This window comes from Oculina patagonica, chromosome 2 (genome assembly GCF_052425735.1).
Source record: "Oculina patagonica isolate OP01 chromosome 2, crgOcupat, whole genome shotgun sequence".
Taxonomy (NCBI): domain Eukaryota; kingdom Metazoa; phylum Cnidaria; class Anthozoa; order Scleractinia; family Oculinidae; genus Oculina; species Oculina patagonica.
Genome location: NC_135759.1, coordinates 43,253,168 through 43,270,046, shown reverse-complemented (window position 1 = coordinate 43,270,046; position 16,879 = coordinate 43,253,168). Strand labels below are relative to the sequence as shown.

Sequence of the window (16,879 nt, the reverse complement as noted above, 5' to 3'; positions counted from 1 at the left end):
GGGGGGGGGGGGGGCATCCGCCCGAGAAACGAGACTGACTGTCAATGTACAATACCATTTGCACGTCTTGTTTTGACGAGGATAGGAAAGGTAGCTAAGCAACATCACTGACCAATTCAAGAAAACAATGACTTCTAGCTTAGCCATTAGCTCTTCAAAGACCCTCAGTCCCAGTCCCCATCAGGGCTATCGGTGCCGACTTTGATCACGTATGACGCACTGTCACGTGACGATGATGGCGTGGATTTTCTCTTCCGATGAAGCCAGAAAATCAAGATAACAGAGATGATGAGTAGAACGACACAAATGAACACCAGAATACCGATAGTAATCAGGTACGTTGATTCCTTCACCGACATGCTCCTTTCATTTTCAGGATTATCTACAAAGAGAAAAACCGTTAGTTATCTTATTGTCACATCGTTTTTAAAGCTGATTTCCAGTCCGTACTGCGCAGACTCGGGGTTTGTTTTCGTTTTTGTTTTGAATTCGTTGAAACGTTACACTTCGGTGACAGCATACATGAAGTTTTTTAGTCCGCCATTACAGTTCGTTTCGTTCAAGAATTTCCGATGAGCTGAAACGTCGGTTTGAAATAGCGTCAAGGTTCCTCTACTCGTTATTATTTGTTCTGCAAGGATGTCTGGCGTTAATTATGAAGAAAAAGGTAAGTTTGTCGCGGAATTTTTAGTTTTGCTTGTAAACATTCCTTCGTGTGGGCTCACATAAACATTGCAGCCGAGATTGCGCAGTACGGACTGGAATTCATCTTTAAAGACTGGTATAGTTTTAAATTGAGTTACAGCGAATTCCAAAACTGAGGAATTTGAATAGTAAACTACAGCAAAAAGAAAAAAACGAGGTGATACGGTGGCCTTTTTGTTGCTGAAGTCCAGATCATTCCAGCGCGCGTCCGGAGCCTCCTTAGTCACGAGCCAGAATTGTTGCTAAAATAACCAAGCGTGACTCCGTTCATCGACTAAGCTACGAGGCCAGATTGGAAGAGAATGCTAATAGGCTAAACTTCCACGACTCCTGTTTTATAGGTACTGCCGACAACTAGTCAATTCGTGTTCTGTTATGCAAGTGCACTGGTATGCTCCTCCTGGATGGAATGCTAGTCTATTGCATCAGGGCAGGTTACTCAGTCACGCGGTAACACGGACCGCTCGATCCGGTGTTCAAAAATAAGCCGAGATTAATTTTACCTGGATTGTTGATTCTTGTGGTGGGAAGAGTGTAGTTTGCACATGATGCATTGTTAGTATTCTGAGTAGTCACAGCTGCTGTTGTTGTTGGTGGGTTGGTTGGCTTGGCAGTGGTTTGTTCTTGCGTAGGAGCTTCACCATTACACATTTCGTCACTTTGACAACGTGGATCTACAAACAGAACATGTTGCATGAAAATGCCTCACCTTATGTTTTTAGGTTGTTTTTTTTCCGAAAAAAAAAAGATGATGTTTCTGACTTCTCGTGATGCCAACAAAATTAATGTTATTTAGACTTCCATAACGCGAGATTTGACCATGAAATTTACTGTTAGTAAAGACATTTTTTGTATGCGGTTCAGACTGTTTTTTTGTTTTGTTTTGTGTTCGAAGTACCTATAGCTATAATTCACACTTTCAGCACTTTTATGCCACACGTCACTAAATAGGTGACTCGAAAACCGATGTACAAAACATATACAAAACAAACCAATTCGTAAATTGAGTTGAATTGACGAAGACCTCAAAATAAAAGTTTTCTCCGGAAGAAAAACATTTAAAAAAGTATTAATGAACCGATTTCAAACAAAGATGCATGTTTTTTTTTTCCATCTTTCACTCGTAGAAAAAAGAACAGACGTAAAAAATAGCAATCCGAGCAGAACTCGTGAATATAATACAACTGACCTCCACTGCTCATACAAATATGGAATTTAAGCTTCATGTTGTGTGTTGTGCAGTGTCCTCCAGAAGTGCTGTGAATAGAAGATTGCTTCCCATTTGAGGTCGCTAGCAAAAACAAACAAACAAATAACATATAAGCTCAAATTAATCGTACTGAATTTACGTTGCCAATTCAAGGGCCAGAACTATCAATGTGGCCCAAAATGATCTAACGCTTCACAGTTAACGACGAGACATGTCTTATGTGAGGATTTCTATCTTTAACTACCCTGGCCGTTGCCTAGAGACGTGTTACCCGTCTGGACGAGCTTCGGTAATTTTTTTTTGTTCGTCTGGTTATGCCGCGTCTCTAGTATAAAGACGGGTACAAGACGAGTTACCCGTCTAGACGAGCTACTTTTCAAAATGCGTCTTGAAAGACGGATAACGAAAGGAAGCTCGTCTAGACGTGTAACGCGTCTTGTGTTCTTGTGTCCGTCTTTATATATACTAGGGACGCATTTTACTTTACTCGTTCAGTAAAACGGCCACCGTGTTCTCACCTATAAAATAGTAGTCCTTTCCAGGTTCAAATTGGGGATCGTCGCTTGCGCTGTATCTCTTAAAAATTGCCATGTAGTATTTTAAGTTGAAGGGCTTGTCACACAGTATGAGTTGGCTGTCAGTCGAATTATTCACCTCGCAGCGCTCATAGCTGTGTCTACTGACCAGCCATAAATTTTCGTACTGTGGATCCAGCACATTACTTGAGGCAAGTCTCGTTACTATGGTAGCCGTGTTGGGGCACACGAATATCAGCTTGGACATTGGGTGAACACATTGCGTTCTGTTAGTCGCGAATCTGCAGAGACCAATAAAAAATCAAATAAGAAAATTAGTAAAAAAAAAAACGCTTATAAAACCCGAATTAGAAATTTCAGTCTTTGACAGAAAACCAGCCTGTACTGGCTTATAGTTAACAATTATTCACCGAAGTGGAGGTAAATATCCATCACATTCACCGATACTGAGGTGAATAATTGTTTTAGTATATACCACACAAGTTGAATAACTAGCGGACCAAAACATCACCTTTCGGTAAACAAAGCGACGCGCGAAGACAGTTTGTTTCTCTTTAGCTGCTCGGAGGTGAACAGTACTTTGCTAATCACCTCCGAGTTAACCAATCAGCGCGTGCGAAAACCACTATTCACTTTTGTGGTACAGTGGAACCCCGATATAACGATATGCCAAGGGAGCAGTAAAATTATATCGTTATATCGAGGAATCGTTATATCGAAACTCCCGATATAACGATATGTCCGTAAAATAACCGAAAATATCGTTATATCGGGGTAAACATAACAAATACTTTTTTACTAGATAAAAAAAAATTAAAATACAGTATCATTTTCGTATATCATCGTATAAAGCTGTTGTCAGAAACGTTAGAGATAACCCCTTTACTGTTATTGTGACTGTGTACTGATAATATCGTTATATCGGGGGAGATTTTACGCTCGTTATATCGGGAATATCGTTATATCGAGGATCGTTATATCGGGGTTCCATGGCCACTGTATATACCCAATAAGGTTTTAATTAGTTTCATTAACCACGTTCTTCTAAGGTTTAGACAGCTCCTTGATTTTAGACTGCATGCAGTCCTTATCTTTTATTAGTCCATCGAGCATGATGCGAAAACCCAAAACAACGCAAGTGGGAAAATGGCGCGGAAATTCGATTTTTTTTTTACTTGCGTTAATTTTTCGCCTCACGATCGACCTTCTAAGTAAATTTCTTGTCCTTAAGAGACACTTTGAAAATGTCAAATGGTTATGTCCCAGCACCAACATCTTCTCTGCAACTCTGTTGAAGAGTCGTGATAGTAGCACAATGGAACCGCGATTTTTTTTTTACCATAAACAAGTGGGGCCGTAGGGGAGGGGATGGAGGAACCTCCCGCCCGGTCTCATGTCAGGCCGGTGATTCACTTTTATTTGCAAATCTGACGACTATATTTCATCCTTCTAATTCTTTTCTTCACTGTTACACATTGCTATTGAGGTAAAATTCCCCATTGTCATGATTTTGTAAATGTTGTTTCAAAATGATTGCCCCACTTCCAGTTTACCAGACAAAAAATAATGTAACTTAGCAACCGTACAAAATTCTTCACCACCACGACAGCTGCTAAAATAAACATTGATTGCAGCCTTCGCTCCTATTGGTTATAAAAGTTTAACGCGCTGTTGTGTCCGTTGAAGCTGTAGTCACGTTCGACTATACCTCTAGCCAAGGTGAAACACAATTATAAGAACTTATTTTGAGCTTTTTGTAGTAGATGCATTCTGCGAAGCTGACATGTCCCTGACGATTACTTATCACATCACAATTAAAATACGAAAAACGGAATAAATTTGTGAAATATTAACAAAGACCCATTGCCAGACAAGAATAACGGGTGCAGATTATAAACAAAATACAATTATGGGCCCCAATCTAAATAATCATGGTTTCAAAATTACGGAAATGGTGGTTTAACAAGTTCGTCATCGGGATTATTTCCTTCACTAAGACTGTTGGACAAATTTAGGTATCCTCTTTGGCCCAGTTAAAATTGGAAATACAATGTAGTAAAATGGTGACGTAATGATCCAAAAATAACAATTGAAACATTAAATTGCCACTTGCCCAGAGAACACAACATGTTCACGCAATGGTGGAAAATACGAAAAACCTTTTCCCAAAAAGATGCAGTCGTTTGTATTTGTGCAGCCTTTATAGGCTTCAGAGATAAAAATAAGCAAGTAAGATCGAAACGCGCTTAGCTAAGGTTTTCCTCAATCAATATGCAATCAGCCCATGGGCTACAAACATTGCGTACTGTAGGATCTAGAACTCGATTTCTATTATTGCGTTTTGGCTGAACAATAGCCTGTATTTTGCATTTTTCAGTACAAAATGAAGAAATTTTAAATGACAGTGGTCGATTCACGGGTGAGGATCATAACGAGATAATTCCATACACGGGAATTCTGCCTAGATTTGTTTTCTTTTTACTTCATGCATTTATAATGAGCAATTCTTAAAAGTGGCAGGTTCGTCGTTAATAAACAGTTTATAGCTCAGACGAAACGGGAAACTTGCCAAACACTTCCGCAAATGTCGATGAAAGGACAGGAACTGAAAGGGCGTGAACAGATTTCCACGAAATATAAAAATTACTCAAGGGCTAAAATTAAGAGTCCCGTGACATTCATATTGGGAAATTTTTAAAAAATATTTCGTTTGATTGATCGATCTAGTTTGCGAGTGTCGTTGGCCAGGCTAATCAGTACTTACGAGCTAGGGATTTAAGTTATTAGAAAGAACAAAATAAACATTTAATCATGCAAGTTGAAACTTGACTAATTAGCTTTTAAGGTATATTTCTGTTTCTCCTTGATTGCAAGACTACAAATTACAGGGCTTTTGTTTTCATTAAACACTGAATAGATATTGCAATAGAGTACAAGGTCAGTAGCCAAGAAAACAGGTTAATGCTCAGCAAGTTCAAAACACGAACTTACAGACAAACAAATTTGGCTAGGCGAGAACTTCGGTCACGTCTGCACAGTATGAGGCCTAAAACTTGCACGCAGCTTAGAAATACAGTTTTCAATAATTAAGATTAATTATTCTTATTCCCTTGTGATTCGCACGAGATCTGATGTTGTTTAGCGAATTTGCAATCGTATTATTTCTTGTCATTTAGTACATAAAGTTCTGTCAAAATTTTCAATTTTCCCGGTATATGAAAAGGGAACTTTTGCTTTCAAAGACAATCTCGGAACAATCACTTGCAATCGAACCGTGATAGAGTCAGTGTAAGCCTATTATTTTGTGATCTTCGTCGCCAACTGAAACTTTCGAACCGGTAGACACGGTTCATAACCTTTCTTTCCTTACGTTCTAAACCGTTTTCTATAGTTAAAACAAACAATCAAACCCTTTGTTCGCATCAGTACTTACACTGGGTTGAGAGGAGTCCACTGAATTGATGGATACAACTCAGTTTTTCCCAGATCGAACACGAAAATTAGGAGTAGCAAAGCACACTGCATTCTGCAGAAAACTCCCATGTTTGGACTTTTAGTCAAAAGGGCTGTTGAAGCAGGCTCGAGCAAGCGCACCGATCTGTTGTGACCGAACAATGTAATACCGGTCTTATGACAAAGATATTAGCTTTACCGAGAATTTCGCGGGAAATTTGCATTCGTTGTAAACAATCATTAACTCAACAAACGTAACTTCCGGTGATTAAAGAAAACGGAAGTTAAAGCGCAAGAAAAGCAACTTCACTTCTTGTATAAAAACTAGCTAACTGCGTCAAACTATAAAATCAGTGTTTGGTAAACAAAAATATTGTTTCTTTTTTTTCTTGACAACGATCTCACAACTTTGAGTAAAAACAACCATTTGTATTTAGAAAAATCGGGACGGGAAGGATGTGGGATGTACGTCCACCACAAGTACTGCAACGCAGGTCTAGAACTTATTTTCGTGCGACCCGAAGTGATATTGTGTATCAGTTTGGCTTGAACAGGTTAAGCCCATTTCAAGGCATTTCTTTTAGTTTGGAGTACCGCCGAACAAAAGCGAACAGACTGCGGGTCAGTTTTTTGTCTGCTGCTGTGCTGCACGGTCCGAATAAGATATATTGTGTCCATAACAAAATGATATATGCATGAGCTCACGCGCAGCTTCTGGAAAAACGTCTAAAGATTGATTCGAATGCCGAGATGCGCACGCGAGAGCTCCACCGAGAACTCCCGCAAGAATAGCGACATAAAAATATTTTGATTAGCTCCCCCCCCCCCCCCCCCTTTTGCTCTCCCAAATCGCGCCCAAAAAAACGCGCGCGAAGCCAAAAAACCCCACGGGAACCCACCAGCAAATAGGGAAAAAATCGGCTAAATCGATCCTCGCGGCAAGGAGAAAAGATTGAGACAGAAATAAGATAAAGAAAACAACAAATTGAATGTATTTGTCCGATATTTTGCGGATTTGCAAAACGAACATTCCACGATCCGTGGGTGATCTTTTCAATCTCCTTCGGCGAGTGATCGGAAGTGTCGAGGGATTTCCGAATGCTCTCGGTCGTTCCTGACTAGACTCCGACCACTCCGTTGTAAATGTATACGTTGGCTGAAAGGAATGCGAGGATGGCATTTCACTCTTTAGAGGGGGTGAATAGGTTTGCGGAACGACGGATTTAGCCTTAAAAAGCGCAAGGATTGTGGATTTTTGCGATACATTGAGCAGATTCGCGGATTTCGAAAATACATTCGATCGCGGATTAGCTGAGAATTTTGGCCCGGATTCCGGATCCGGACTCTTCATACCAGCAATCTTTGATCAAGGATACGAAACGAAGTTCAGATGGGTTTCATTGGTGGGTCTTCGTCGCAAAAACAAGCAATGGGACGAAACTTCCAAAAACATTGGCATATAAAACAACATCTACTGTCCGTCGCAGTGAACTGTAACACACAAAGTTTTCAAGTAATGCGGATTTGGATTTGAACGAAAATAGTGACGGATCTGACCAAAAAATTGCACGGATCGGCGGATTTGTGTACCCCTATTCACCCCCTCCCTTAGCAATTACCTGAATTATGAATGATTATCGTTGTACATTTTATATTTTTTTTTTTTTTTTTTTTTTTATTTTATTTTATTTTTTTTTTTTTTTTTTTTTTTATAATTTTTATTTTTTTTTTTTTTTATTTTTGTTTATTTTTTTGCCGTTTATTTAGACTCGCGCGCATTGTTCCTTCCCCATTTTAATCTTACGTTAACTTTAAAATGTATCACGCCATTGCTTGTACAAGTCAAACCAAATTTCTGAACTGCAGTTGTGGTAACCTGCGATCACGGCGTTAAACAAAGTTTTTTTACATTTTTTTAAAATACTTGTCTGTCTGCTTTTATCGCAGCGTTACAGTTGTGGCAGAAAAATTGTCAACCGTCGTTCCCAGGGCTTTTGAACCTTTCGCTTGGTAATTTGGTATCGTCTTTGATGTATTGTCGGATCCCATACAGCTCTGTATTTTATATTTCGCACCATGTTTGCTCCACTTTCCAAAAAAAAAGATCCCAATTTTATGAGAGAAAGATGGGATGATTAAATTTGGAAGTGACGTTAGCTTTTTGGTGTGGAAAGCGTGACGCCTGTAGTGCGACGTAGGGAAAAATTGCGTGTGACACACTGACATGACAACGAGACTCGTTCCCAGGGGCTTACATCATTTCCAAATTTGGAAGCATAGGCCGAGTCCTGAAGGGCGGCCATTTTGTATCGCTTCCGCCCGTTAGTCAAAACTGCAATCCATCGAAAATCCCTGTCATCCTCTGGTTTGTTTCTTGATTGTTTCGTCATCGAGGATCGGAAGAACCTTCTTTTCAATCTTATCCAATAATTTTGGGCTCTTAAATAATATACGGAGCAGGAGTCCGTGAGAAGAGACGTAGGATTTGAAAGACGTATTATTTATCTAGGATTAACTGAAGTTTACTGCAATGGGGACGAAGGATGATGAATACGACTATCTTTTTAAAGGTATTTACGTACCAAATAATGGTAATGCTTTCGGTTGAATTTATGTCGTGAAATGTAGAATAAAATTGCTAATGTTGTGGTTCGTATCCAATAGTTGTTCTTATAGGCGACTCCGGGGTTGGAAAGTCAAATCTGCTCTCTCGGTTCACAAGAAACGAATTTAATTTGGAGTCCAAGTCCACAATCGGTGTAGAATTTGCCACCAGAAGCATACAAGTTGATGGAAAGACTATCAAGGCCCAAATCTGGGACACTGGTAAGATGACATTGGCATTTTGTTTACCAGTTGTTCGTTTGTTTGGGCATGCAAATTGCTCAATCGTTTGAACTGGTGTAAGTTTTCATATAGCAAGGGGGAGTTGGTTTCTCGCTTCTCCCGGAAGCCAGTGATAATTTGTGTTCTTGTGTTCTTAAAATCGAGAATTTAGGAAAATCGATCATGCTGAAAAAAACATGGGCGTAAAGCGGTGTCACATTTATGTTGCAATTTGTATTGGTAAAAATAATGTACAGATTTTATAGATCTCGTTGAAACGGCTGTTGTGCGAGTGTTCAATATCGATCATGGATTTCTAACATTCACTTTTCACTTTTTATAGCTGGTCAAGAAAGATACAGAGCCATAACGAGCGCGTAAGTTTTCCAAACGTCGTATCTCTTAGTTTAATTGCCCTTATAAACTGAGAAGATTTGTAAGTGTTATTATTATAAACCAATTTTTGCCACATTGCGGTATGTATCAATAATGTTTAAAGTGTTTAATGGACGAATAGATTTTTAGAATATGATAATTACTGTATTTTTTTAGCTGGTTATATGCTTTGGAAGTGGCCATATCTTGATCGATGGATTGAAAATTAGACCTGTGAATATACAATTCACATGTACATGTATATTCAATTTTTTTAATTCTGAAGTGTCAGCTAGCTAATATACAGAGACCTTATCAATATTTCCTGCCTCTCAACACTGAAATCCTTGTTGCATGCAAGAATCATTTCAGTGTTGCTTGCAAGTATATGCACATTAAACGTACAATTGTATTGTGTACAAGTAATCCTATGCTTTATAATGAGAGCTGCAGGAGTGTTGTTAGGAAGACTATTGGAGAAATGATTTCTCTCCTGTTAAATGTTACGATATATTGATGTTGGACTCGACTAAAAATGGCACAGGTTTAAACGTTTTTATTCTCAAAGTATTGCTGTTCTTGAAAACCAGTTAATATTTCTTGCAGTGATTCAACCAAACTTTTCAGGGGCAGATACAGGGGGGGGGGGGATAGGGTGGATATCCACCCCCCATTTTTCAGTAAAAAAAAATCAAAATATCACTTTATTTGAAATAGAAAATAAATAAAGAAAAATTAGCTCTCGCTCAAGTCTGGTTGTTGTTACGCCACGTTTCGCCGTCTGCCGCCACTTAAGTTTAGGGTTAGGGTTAGGGTTAGGCTCTAATGGTCTGCCATCCACCCCCCCCCCTTTTTGAATTCCTGGATCTGCCCCTGCTTTTAAAGGAAAGCATAGAGATAGCTATTACTGCAGTAGTGTGATTTCTGCATAATTTTCTTATAATACTATGTACATTCATCCAGTTTGTTGTGGGTTGTGGGAATCCCTTTCTACATAAATGCTGCAGGAGTTCTGTTTGATGAATTCATAGTATACAATGTACCGTATTTTCTCGATTAAACGCCGGACCCCAATTAAACACCGGCCTCGTATAAACGCCGGGTCAAAATTGCTAGTTTTTAAATAAACGCCGGGGGCGTTTGTTCGAGGTCCCGGCGTTTATTTGAGGTCAAGCTTACAAGAAAATATATTCTGTTTGTCACAAATCTCGATTGCAACATAAGCTATCCAATCCGTAATAGTGCACCTTTGGGAAATAATCACCTTTGGATACCCAAGGACACTTTTTCGGGACAGAACGAAGAGAAAAATCGTCCCGCCTTGACAAACTGCCCCTTGGTCTCGAAGATCGGTAACAATATATATTAATAAATCAATCTGAAAAAATTGGCAGAAAATTACAGTCCGTTAATAAACGCCGGGCCCCGATTAAACGCCGGCTTCAAATAAACGCCGGGTTCACGAAGCCAAGTTTGAAATAAACGCCGGGGGTGTTTATTTGAGAAAATACGGTACGTTATTAAATAATGACATTTCCCCAAAACCCACTTGTACTTGTAAAGTTCTAATTCCATTTCGTTATGTTACATGTACATTAATAGCTACTACAGAGGAGCTGTAGGTGCCCTATTGGTCTATGATATTGCAAAGCACTTGACGTATGAAAATGTGGAAAGATGGCTGAAAGAACTTCGGGATCATGCTGACAGTAATATTGTTATAATGCTTGTGGGTAACAAAAGTGATCTTCGTCATCTCAGAGCTGTTCCCACAGATGAGGCAAAAGCCTTTGCAGGTATTTGTAAATTATTTTTATCCTTGTAATATAGATTGATGTACATGTACACTGTATGTATGTGTACATTTATCTATGTTGTGCACTAAATTATTGAGTTCTAACTAGCCTGTGGACATTTGTTCAGAACCTGAGCACATCAGTTCATCAGTATTAAAGCTTTTTAGATGTGTCTTTATACATAATTTGGTACATGTAGGCATTGTTTACACGGATGCAGTTTCATTTGTTACCACACTGCTTTCAATGTGGTTACGCCTCTCGTTTACATGGTGCCAATCAAGACTGTCATCAAGACTGGGTCGTTTTGAAAACACTGTCAAAAGTGTAGCAAAACCATACAGTTTTATTGGTCATGTACAGCTGAAAAACAAAAGGGAGCACTTTCAAAACAGTACAGTTTCATTGGTCATTAAATGGTGAAACCGCATGGATTTGAAAATGGTTGTGTAGTTTGGCATAAAATTGGCTCGCTTGCAAACAGTGAACATTGTGAACCTTGCATGTGGTACAGCCTTGCTTATACAATTACATTTGAAAACACTGGGGAAACAGTTAGATGGGCTCTGTGTAAATACTTTGAAACCCTGTCGCTTTTTATGCAGTTTCGAGTTTATGAAACTGTGTTGATTGGAAACTGCATCTATGTTAATGATGCCTTAGTTTCCAGTTACTTCTATACATGTAAGTGGGGAAAAAATTGTGTTTGTGGTGTGCTGTACATGATGTAGAGCTGATAAATATCATGGATACTGTACCTGTACAGTCGTACAGTAGGTGTACAATGCTATTCAGTCAGATGGCAAAAGCAATGATTTTTGTTCCAATTTATTGTAGAAAAAAATGGTCTTTCATTCATTGAGACATCAGCTTTGGATTCAACAAATGTAGAGGTGGCATTTCACAACATTTTAACAGGTCTGTATAATTGACAAATACCGTAAAGTTCCGTGTATAAGCCGCACCCGTAGATAAGCCGCACCCCCGATTTGGAAGCTCAAATTTTGGAAAAAAAAAATATACAGACAATAAAGTTTGAAGTTCAAGTGAAGTTCTATTGGTAAACAAACAAGGGCAAACAAGCACGGTTTCGAAACACTGACACGGTGGTTGTTGCAATGTTTAATATAAATTAAGTTTTAAGAAAGCTAAATTTCACTTGTCATACCTTCTTTTTAGTTTGAGTTCACAATATCTTAAATTTGGATGCTCTCTTGATATCATTTTTTCGAGATTATCACTTCTAAGCACTCCTAAAACACTTGTAATTCGTTCGAATCGTTCGCGAATGACGAATGCTTAGTAGCCAAGCTCTGAGTTGTAGAGAGGAGTCTGGGCATTAAAAACAAACATGGCGGCATTTTCTTCGGAAGAAACCACGTTTTTATTTCAAGATTCTTGGAAACTGCTACCCGCAACAGGATAAAAACTTCATGCAGAATAAGAGTTTGTTAATCCAGCAGATGTATTTGCTGTGAAGGTCAATAAAAAACCGAAGCGGTCGGCCATTTGCCTTGTGAGTATTTGCGTTTATCTTGGTGCCTTCTCGCACGCGGCGGAAAGACACGATTCGAATGACTGGCAGGCTTCACTGCAAACAGCTTTGCAGAGGAACTAAAAGGTAGTGAACAACAACAAAGTTTTCAGGTTGTTATATGTTCATTCAATGACGTCTTGAGAAGTTTTTTATGAATATTAATTAGGCCTTGAGAACTCCAACCAGAGATGTTTCCGTAGATAAGCCGCACCCCCGATTTTTGACTTGAATTTAGAGGAAAAAGGTGCGGCTTATACACGGAACTTTACGGTAATGATCTAACAAGATTAAGTCATGATCATATGATGGTTGATTATATTTTAAAGCTGAATGTAATTTTCAATCAGGGCATTGTTATGCATTGAACTGGTTTTCTGAAAAGTAGACAGGAACAGGGGGGCAGGAACCCAAGAGAAAAGGGCTGAAAAGTGGGAGAAGGGAGGGCGGGAAGTGGGATTCCTAAGGTGGCAGGAACTGGGAAAAGAAAGTAAGATTTTGCATATTCGTTATATTTCGCAATAGATACTGGACAAAGAGAGAGAATGGCTACGGAAAGGGGTGGGAGGCAGGAGTAAAAAATATGGGAAATGGGAGTAAAAGACACAGGAGGCGGGAGGTTCAGACTGGGCCCTGTCCCCATCCACTGAAAAGGAAAAGGAAACTGAGACCAGCATAAAAGCCCTGGGAAAGCAAAATTCGGGAGCTGTTTGTCTGGAGGGCATGCTGGGATTCAAGATTGTTTTGCAGCCCTATTGGCCCTTTTGCTTGTGTGTGATACATGTACATGTAATAGGACAACAGCTACACACATGCACAGTAAATTGAAATCGTTAATATTTTTGTTTTTGGTTAAAAAGTGTCAAACCAGATTATGATACAAATTATGATACTGTAATAAAATTAGACAAAGGAAAATAAAAATGAAACTGAATTTAAATAATTGAAACTGAAATACATGGAAATTTAAACCACAACTTTTTGATATAATGAACAGTGAATAACACCCATAAAAGTAATAAGTTGCTGTGTAGCAATTTGTTCATGTACTATGAAATGTTTTTTTCTTAACAAAGTGCTTAAATGTTTTCTCGTTTAGCGAAACATTTTGGGAATAACCCCTTCATCAGTGAATAACACCGACTAGACAAAGCAGTGGGTCCTCGGTCAGAATTCCATTCTTTTCATCATTTTCGCTTTCCACTTATATCTATAAAAATCTTTTTCAGTCGTGTAATAAGTAATAAAGAAATAATAGAATATCGTCCCTCGGTTTTCAGGCCAATATTCTCTCAGTTTGGCCCTCACACTTGGTTAAAAAGATGTGTACATGTATGTCGTACATACATGTATTTCATTATGCAGAAATGTTTAAAACTTAAGCAAAAGTTGATATAAATGTCATTGTTTTTAATGTTATACTTTTTTGTCCTTCAGAAATCTACCACATTGTGTCTCAAAAGCAAATCCATGACTCACCAGGTTCAGATGGAAACCAACCAAGTAACAATGTGCAGACTATTCATGTACAGCCGACAACAGAGGCTGACCATAAAAAGAAAGTTCAATGTTGTAATGCTTAGCTTACAAAAAGCCTTAGTCTATTGTTGCACAAATACATATTGGGCTGTGAGCCCTTCTGTTTACTTCTAACAGAACCTTTTCTCAAAGGTATTGCATATTTCATTAGTATATTAATGTTAGAAATGAATAGTCTAGAAAAAGACTGGAAAATTTATTGTTTAATTTGTGTTGGAGTGCTGTTAAAAGTGGGACTTCACTGAATGTTGAGCAAATGTCAGTGATTTTTAATGGTGCAGATGCATTGCAAAATTGAAAGAACCCTTAAAATGCAAGTTTACTAGGAGCAAAAACTAGATGATACTTTGACCTCTACTTTAAGTCCCAGTATCAACAAGCAAATCTCTAAATATTTCTTATAGTACAGGCTGGCAGAATTTGTCTAGATGTCACATTATTTTTCCTTTGGTGGATATCACCTTGTAAGCAATTCTCGTAACCTGCATACTTGATTTTGTGTTGATGTTGTGCGGAGAAGCTGGGTGTTGAACACTTTAAGCTATAAAAGGTTTACAAAATAATAATTGAGAGGACTGGGGTGCATAAACACCAATGCATTTAGGTCATTGTTTTTTTTTTTTTTTTGGCCCATTGTCCATACTGATACTGTAGGGATCCATTTTTAAAATGTCTCTACTCTGAGCAGCATTTTTTAATGTATGCATTTTTGGTGAAAACAATGAGCCTTTTTGATCTTATCATTGTGGACAATAGGCAAAAACATGTTTTGGATCCTATCAGTGTGACGTATCAGCGAACTAGGTGCATTAGTGTGAATGGGCCTGTGTCTACATGTGCATATTGACAGGCTTCACTGTCAATCCCATGTGTGTGTGTAAAAACCTGTGCATTTTGATAGCCTGAAAGTAATTTTGGATTTCTTACAGTTATTTGATTGTTTCTCGAATTTATATCATGTAACATACAGGGTATATCATCAGGGTGCAAAGAAAAGGCATCTTAGTACATGTCTGTTGCATAATATCTGTGTATAAACCTTGAACTGTGCAAAATTTGATTTTGAAAAGGTGTCATTGTTCTGTTGACAATAATTAGGAATATTATCTTTTACACTGGGCAGCTCATTGTATTGGGATTTTTTGTCTACTTTCACTTTTGTTGATAAATTGAATTGGAGAGATCAGTTCAAAGTGACTTTTAGGCTGTCATGCATAGTACATGTAGAGTAAATAATAAGGAAAAAGAAATTACTGCCAGTCACTCTGATGTTCTTACTTATTCAGTTGACATGTAAATTGGAAACAGTAATTTTGACATTTTTATATCTTCCCTTGCTTAGTAACATGGTGGCACAAGTGCTGTGTTGTGCTTCTTATGGCAGTTATATTTCGGAAAAAAGTACATGTGCAGTAGAATAGAGGCACCATGAAAGATGTACAGTGTCACCCCAATAATCTTACAACCAAATTGGCCACCAAAATTATATTAAAGGGGTTGTTGAACAAAGAAAATCAGTGAGTGAGATTTTATTGGAGCTAAGACTGTGGCTGTCATCACAAGGCGGGGTTCTTCTGAGCCAGTACATGTTATAATTATTTTAATGTGGATGTCATTATTTTCACTTTAGAATAGACTAGACTATCCTTTGTGGAAAGGTGCATAGAATTGTGATCAGGTTTATAAGGGAGGATAGCTATATCGACTTGTCAGGTATAATTATACAGTATACACCAAACCAGTGAATGTCAGGGTTATAGTAAATGTATTATTGTTCTCTTTAATTATTGCATGATATCCACTCTGAATGAATGACAATTACAATTATTCACTGGTTTGGTATATACAATTATTACTGAATGCTTCATCTTGTCGTCTTATATGCGCTCATGTCAACATACTTTATTAAATGACTTGTAAAGTGTTTTAAAATAATTATAATTTTACAAAAACTGTTGGTGCTTATATCTTCACTACATGTAGGTAAACAGCAGCAGAAGCAAGCCTTTCATAACTATGCTTGCTTGCAGTATAAATCATGCAGTGGAATTTCGTATACATGAGCAAACTTTATGTGCTCATGTTTGGCATAGCTTGTAATGTAACATAGCTTTGCCTTGCCTTTATCTTCGTCTGCTTGTTGCTCCTGTTTGCAGCTATTCCAATAATATTCATTTTGTTCTTCATAAATAAAATGCAGGTAAAATGATATTTTGGTTCACGGTTCCACGATGAGCCAAAAACAAGATGCAAATGACAAATTAATTTGACAGTTACTTATTGCAAGTTTAATGAACTTTCCATTATTTTGAGTTGCAATTAACAAAATGGGCTGTTTACATGCTACATACATGTAATTATGCAATCTAACAAGGCTAAATGAACATGTATGCTGCATTATTTTTTCCACGTAATATTTTCCCAAAAATAAGAATTCGGTATCCACTTATAAGGAGGTCCTTCAATCAGTGTACAGTTATTAGTGTTTTAATGTTAATTACTTAAATGTATAATAAATGATTTGTCAACTTTGATGTATTTTTGTAAGTGCATACATAATTTCCAGTCTGTATACATTATAAAATGAAATCGGCCCATTGACAGAAATTCTAGAAGCCGAATAAAAGTTAAAAAATGCCGATTTGAAGCAAATTAATATTGTACAATGTAATTAATTTTTATTAGTGGCATTGGAATAAATAGGCTGTTCCCTGCCCCAAAAAACTAAATATCCCATAGCCGTGATAGGCCCTTTCAAATAAGTGTGAGAATTCCGGGCCTTTATTACCAAGATAAAAAAATTGTCACTTATTATTGACTGCTGGAAAATGTGGTTTATAACCCCCCCCCCTCCTCCCCGGTTTTAGGCCCTACCAAAACCCTTTACGGAGTTGGATAAAATGAG

General features: G+C 38.0%; 2 protein-coding genes and 1 long non-coding RNA gene across 3 annotated transcripts; 2 read left to right on the top strand and 1 right to left on the bottom strand.

The window, feature by feature from the left end:
* Positions 1 to 35: 35 nt before the first annotated feature.
* On the bottom strand, positions 36 to 6,106 carry LOC144642091 (ephrin-B2a-like). The gene is made up of 5 exons (XM_078501088.1): positions 5,885 to 6,106; positions 2,434 to 2,732; positions 1,895 to 1,996; positions 1,209 to 1,379; positions 36 to 382 (listed from the first exon to the last, which is right to left on the bottom strand). Exons 1-5 carry the CDS (start codon positions 5,992 to 5,994, stop codon positions 165 to 167), a joined length of 900 nt encoding a protein of 299 aa, XP_078357214.1. The 5' UTR covers positions 5,995 to 6,106; the 3' UTR covers positions 36 to 164.
* Positions 6,107 to 8,173: 2,067 nt separating this feature from the next.
* Positions 8,174 to 14,398, top strand: LOC144644811 (ras-related protein Rab-11A). Its single transcript, XM_078504363.1, has 6 exons — positions 8,174 to 8,474; positions 8,569 to 8,730; positions 9,074 to 9,107; positions 10,708 to 10,901; positions 11,739 to 11,819; positions 13,873 to 14,398. Exons 1-6 carry the CDS (start codon positions 8,435 to 8,437, stop codon positions 14,016 to 14,018), a joined length of 657 nt encoding a protein of 218 aa, XP_078360489.1. The 5' UTR covers positions 8,174 to 8,434; the 3' UTR covers positions 14,019 to 14,398.
* Positions 14,399 to 14,435: 37 nt separating this feature from the next.
* On the top strand, positions 14,436 to 16,613 carry LOC144644842 (uncharacterized). Its single transcript, XR_013569198.1, has 2 exons — positions 14,436 to 15,337; positions 15,377 to 16,613. It is a non-coding gene; the product is annotated as an uncharacterized LOC144644842 (long non-coding RNA).
* The last annotated feature ends 266 nt before the right edge of the window (positions 16,614 to 16,879 follow it).